Here is a 6,415-nt window from a genome sequence, read left to right on the forward strand (position 1 = left end):
CACAAATCAAGGCAGGCACGCAAATCGAGGCGACTCGTGCTCTTCAAGAAAGTTGAGTTACAGGGTGAGTGTTCGCCCCCAACTTTGTTTTGACTTGTGAGTGGTTCTACCCGAAAGGATCTTGAGTGACATGTGAATGGTTTACTGTGAATGTTCACCCCTATTGCTTGGTTTATTATGGTTGTCCAAACAATTATTTACACATGTATTGAATTTCGTACGGTAAATTGCATACATTGAGATGTTGATTTTATGCATATTATGATTTTTCGGCATTGGCTTGTTTTATGTCGTCCATGTGGGACGTGGGTTGGTAACCTGTGACGTAGCCCAGAGTGACAACACTCGGGATGCGTATTTAGGATTAATGCTAGGTGACCCACTTGGGACGGGGTTGAGACGGACTTCAGGTGAAAGCTGTGGCGCCAAGGGAAAGAATGTCACCGAGATGTAGCTGTGATCGTAGGGATTAGTCTATGATTACGATGTTCGGAAATTTTGTAACATTTTGATATTTTCATGTGAAACATCGATTTGGTTAATGTAAATGGAATTATCAGTTGTATATATATTTGAGGTTTCGATCTTGCTTCCGCTAATGTGATTGATAATACCTGTCTTAGTCTATTTTGTTATACTGAGAATGTACGATCGGGATTGTCGAGAAATGAATATCGAGAGATTTATGTCGTGTTTGATTTTGGAAAAAAAAAAATAAAAATATTCTCGAAATCTCGAGGTAATGCACGTTGTGGAAAACGGGGCGTTATATGTGTGTGAGTGTGTATATATATATTTATATAGGTGTGAGTGCATTGGTGTGTGAGTGTATATGTGTGTGTTAGGTTGCATGGCCGCGGGCTCGCGGCTGCGGCTACCATGGCCGCGGCTATGCTGTGTGTATATATATATATATATAAGTGTGTGTGAGTGTATATATATATATTTATATAGGTGATGGTTACTGATAAAAATGCAAGGTGATGGCCGACAATCAGAAGTGATCGGAGAAGAAGGTTAGTTATGGGTTGTGGGGGTAAAAGAGGTATATTAAAATTATTGAAAATTTTGATGGAACATAAAAAAGTAAATTTTCGGGTTCTCAATAGAATTTCGCTTTCTTATCTTGCTTGGTTTGCTTTGGTTGAAGATGATTGGGTACATCCTATGGTGGATCTGAGATCCAAAAGCTTTGGTTAAACGTTAAGTACAGCTCAAACACACCAGAAATTAGATAATAAATTACAATTAAACTAATCAATGACATACAATTTTATGAAAAAAACTTAAAAAAATTATAAAAAAATAAAATATCACTAAATAAATATTACTAGTACAAAAATGATATTATTATACCTAAAATATCATTAAACAAACATTACTATATATAATTGTAACTAATTTCATAATATTATGTACCTATTTATGGATTTAAAATTATTTATAGATGTACACAATAAATTATATCCTGATAAAAAATGATTCACAAGAATATTTTTTTAAATGCGATAAATTTTATATAAAATTAAATTTAATAACATCATAATCATAATTAAATTTAAAATTATAATTATGATCAAACTAAAAGTCTCAATTAAAGATAAATTTAAATTTTAAATCACAATTATATAAAAAACAGAACCAACTAATCACTTTCTTCTTATTATTCTCTTCTATCTATTATTTTTCCTTTAATTTTCACTTCACATAAGAGCTACTTGCCTCTCTCTCTCTTTTGTCTCTCCAGCTACTTCCTCTCATTTAAGAAAAGGTATGCATTTGTTCCTTACTTTACAATGTTACATTAAAATATTATATTATATATATATTTAGATAATATTTATTAAAATAAATAAAATAAAATTATATTAAGATAAATTTAAATTACTTTTTAAACTAAACTATAGAATGATAAATATAAGGTTAGAAGAAAATATTTCAAGATTTTTATTAAATTATTTGTTAAATTTTTAAAATACATTGAGAATATATGAGTTATTTTATTTTATTTATAAAATTTAAAATAAATTTATCTGAAAAGAAAGGGAAGATAAATTTATTTAAATAATTTTTGATAAAAAATAAATATTTTTAAAGATTATTAATTAAATTTAATAAATATGAAAAAATATTTTTATTTGAATAAAAATATTTTTAGATATATATTTTTATTATAACTAATTTTTTAATTTATATCTTAATTAATAAATATTTCCTTAATTATATAAAAACATCAAATCAAATTATACTCAAAGAGATGGGGTGTGTAATGGAGTCAGTTGTAGCGTTGGAAAAAAGGACAAGAGAGAGAGAGAGAGAGAGAGAGAGAGGGGTGAATAGTCAAGAGAGGACAGGCTGTGAGGGGAGAGAGAGAGAGAGGCAAGCATCGAGAGACATCCAAAACACCACTAGTACCTATCAACTTCACTATTGCAAAACGCGGAAAGTTGCATTTCCTATTGTCCTTTGCACCAATAATAAATAAATTATTAACATTACTTTCACAAATTAAAGCCTTTATGTCACCGAAGATATTTAATTGCATGCATTCACGCGCATCTTCACTTGCTACTATTGCCAAACAGCATTATCTTTCTTTCCTGTGCATTGGAGCTTCGTCGTCTCCCCTGCATCTGCATGCTGTGGTGGATCTGAGATCTTTCGTTGAAGATTAGGTACATACATCTCTAACACACCAACAGCACCAACTACTCCCTTTTTTCTTATTATTTCTCTTTTCTCTATTTTCCTTTTAATTAAGTTTTACTTTACAAGAAGAGCTACTCTACTTACATCTCTCTTCTGTCTCTCCAGCTGCTTCCTCTCATTTCCGACGAGGTATTCATCTGTTCCTTAATTCTCCCATCTCTCTCTTTCTTATATTTTCTTTGGCAGTTGAATCAAGATATGAGTTCGAATGGTACCAACCTAGATAGAATAAAGAAAGAAAGAAAGAAAGAAAGAATATTGTTTGGATTTTCCTCCTCCTTAATCTCACACACACACACACACACACACACACACATATATAGCAACCTCTTTGAAATCTCATTTCACAGGACGGGAGGAATTTCATTTTGAGAAACATCATGGATTTTGTGGGGACGATTCTCAGTTCTCTCATAGAACCCGTGATTAATTATGTCAAGCGCCATGGGGCCTATGTGATTCGATACAAGAGCAAGGTCCAGCTACTCGAACAAGAAAATAAGAGGCTCGGTGAAAAAAAAGGAGACAATCCAAGTAATGGTGGATACAGCCACAAACAGTGGGAAAGTCATTAAAACTGAGGTCTCCACTTGGCTAAAGGACGCAGAAGACATGGAAAGAGACATCGCCAACATCCTCCATCCACAAGACAACAGAGAGTCCTTCAAGTGTTTTAAGTGCTGCATGTGTCCCAACTTAATGTGGCGTCACAAGAGGGGTCAGGATGCTGACGACAGGAAGTCGAAGGTCACTGAACTGATAAATAGGGGTGTGCCGCTACAGACGTCACCAGTTGCACGCGATGCACCTTTCCAATGGGAGCCGCACTTTGATTCTTCTCAGTATTACACCACGTTTGACTCGAGAGCTTCAGTTTTTAATAAAATCATGGACGCTTTGAAGGATTCTGGGGTTGACATGATTGGGGTCCATGGGCCTGGTGGTGCTGGGAAGACGACGATGGTGAAAGAGGTTGCCAAAGAAGCTAAGGATCTAGGAATTTTTGATAAGATTGTGATTGTAGTTGTGTCTAAAGATCCAAACACCTCAAAACTTCAAGGAGATCTTTTACTCCAATTGGATATTAATTATAAACAAACAGGTGAATTAGGAAGAGCAGATGAGCTACGAAAGGCATTGTTAAACGGGAAGAGAAAGATACTGGTAATATTGGATGACCTTTGGCAAATGCTAGACTTGAATGAATTTGGAATTCCTATTTCAGGCCTTGGCGACAGAGGTTGCAAAATTTTGCTAACCTCACGTAGAGAAGAGGTATTCAAAGGGATGGAGGTTCGTTTATATTTTCGCATTGGGTACTTGGAGGAGCGAGAAGCATGGGAGTTGTTTAAGAAGGTGACAGGAGATTTTGGAGTCAATGAATCGATAGCAAGAAAGGTGAACAAGAGATGTGGAGGTCTGCCTCTTGCTATAGTTGCAGTTGGAGCTACATTAAAGGACGAGGAAGAGTTTGAGTGGTGCAATGCACTTCAGCAATTAGAGAATTCCCCCCTAAAATACATTGAAGGAATTGATCGAGCGAATTATACCCCCTTGAAGTTGAGCTATGATTTTCTAAAAGAAAAGGATGCAAAGTCGTGCTTCTTGCTCTGCTGTTTGTTCCCCGAAGATGCTGACATTTCTATTGATGACTTGGTTAAATATAGCTTTGCCTTGGGGTTCCTTAGAAAGGTGGATACGCTGAAAGCTGCAAGATATAGAGTACAAGCCTTGGTTAAAATGCTGAGAAGGTCTTGCTTGTTGCTAAATGGAAAAAACGAGAATTTTGTTAAAATGCATGATGTTATTCGTGACCTTGCAATTTCTCTCACAGAGGAGAAGCAAACTGAACACGGCAGTGGTCCTGATTGGCCAGGGCAGCAACAGTTCGTAGTGGATCACGATATTCGAAGGTGGCCAGGGAACGATGCCTGGAAACATCACACAGCTATCTCATTAACGAACAATGATGACAACTTTACTTTTCCTTGCAGTGTGCTCGATTGTCCATTAGTTCACACCCTTGTGTTGAAGCGTGGAAAATCTGTTCTTAAAATTCCGAATGATTTCTTTCAAGGCATGAAGGAGGCAAGAGTTCTAGATTTGAAAGGCATGTCTTTGGAGCTCCCATCATCCATTTGGGCGTTGGATAATCTTCGGATGTTAAGTATAAACTATTGTCAGTTCTTGGGAGACCTCTCTAGAATTCAAAATCTAAAGAATCACCTTGAGATACTTAGCATTGTGAATTCAGATGGGCTACGCACGTTGCCACGAGATATTGAAGAATTGACCCTTTTGCGGTCCTTGGATCTAAGAAATTGTGAATACCTAAGAGTGATTCCAAAGGGTGTGATATCCAAATTGATCAATCTGGAAGAGTTGTATGTGACAAAGGAATTTAAAGGGTGGGATACCACTGTTGGTGGGGGAATGAGCAATGCAAGCATAAATGAACTGAATTCATTGACTCAATTAAGTGTTTTACATGTTGCTATGTCAACAGAAAGTTTCAAGATTATGGTTTTAGAATGCCACGATTTATTTGAGAAATTGATAAATTTTACTATTAATATAAATAGTCCGTATGGGGAGGGAATGAATCCCTAAATGTCTTGGGAATTTCTGATATTCACCGTCTATACGATAAGTTTCATCTCTTGATGGACAAAGTTGATGACTTGAAGTTGCACGATATTCAAGACTTGAGATATTTAGATTGCAAGCCACAGTTACACTTTACACCACCAAGTGATGGGGTGTCTTTTTGTAAATTAACCTATTTAAGTATTGATGGTTGTGGTAGCATGAAATATCTCTTTTTCCCCATCCTGTGCAAAAGCATTCCAACAACTCAAAGAACTACTTGTACGCGATTGTGGTAGAATGGAGCAAATAATTGGAGTAGGCGATCATTATAATGAAGAGGAAGTTGGAATTGATGAAGTAATTATATTCAGTCGGTTGTAGAGATGACTTTGGAGTCACTTCCACAATTTAGATGTTTCTGTCCCAAAATGAAGAAAGCAACAATAATGAAGAAAGCAACAATTGAGGTAGACTTGTTAAAATCAGTAAATCTATCATTCATAAAAAGGTATGTATTAAAGTTTAGTATATATTTATTTTTTTTATTTAAAATATTTTTGGGTGTTTTTGAAAAAATATTTCCAATAGAATTATTTTATTCATTAAAATTTGTTTTCATCATTTAAGAAAATAAAATTAGGACCAGTTAACTATTATATTTTATTTTTATCATTTAAGAAAATATTGTTTTTTGTTTGTATTGTCTATGTTAATTATTATTTTTTAATTTTTAAGTATTTTTTAGTAGGTTGATAACACTAAAATTAAAAAAAATATGATCTAATATTAAATTTTATGACAGGTTTCTTTTCCTGTGTTAGAGATATTGTACATTAATGAATTACCAGTGAAATATCTCTTTTCCCCATCCTGCGCAAAAGCATTCCAACAACTCAAAGAACTAAGGGTAGAAAATTGTGATAGCATGGAGCAAATAATTGGAGTAGATGATCATTATAATGAAGAGGAAGTTGGAATTGATGAAGTAATTATATTCAGTCGATTGACAGAGATCTCTTTATGGTCCCTTCCACAATTTAGATACTTTATCCCAAAATGAAGAAATCAACAATTGAGGGAAACTTGTTAATTTCTACAGAATTTATCTTTGATGAAA

General features: G+C 34.5%; 1 protein-coding gene across 1 annotated transcript; it reads left to right on the plus strand.

Moving 5' to 3' along the window:
- Nucleotides 1–2,445: 2,445 nt before the first annotated feature.
- LOC127791861 (disease resistance protein At4g27190-like) lies at nt 2,446–5,293 on the plus strand (the record flags this gene model as incomplete). The annotated part of the gene is given in 2 exon segments (XM_052322008.1): nt 2,446–2,675; nt 2,815–5,293. A coding segment is annotated over 1 exon segment (2,047 nt), but the record flags the coding sequence as incomplete, so codon positions are not given.
- Nucleotides 5,294–6,415: the final 1,122 nt, after the last annotated feature.

Source organism: Diospyros lotus, chromosome 15 (assembly GCF_014633365.1).
Source record: "Diospyros lotus cultivar Yz01 chromosome 15, ASM1463336v1, whole genome shotgun sequence".
In the NCBI taxonomy this organism is placed as follows: domain Eukaryota; kingdom Viridiplantae; phylum Streptophyta; class Magnoliopsida; order Ericales; family Ebenaceae; genus Diospyros; species Diospyros lotus.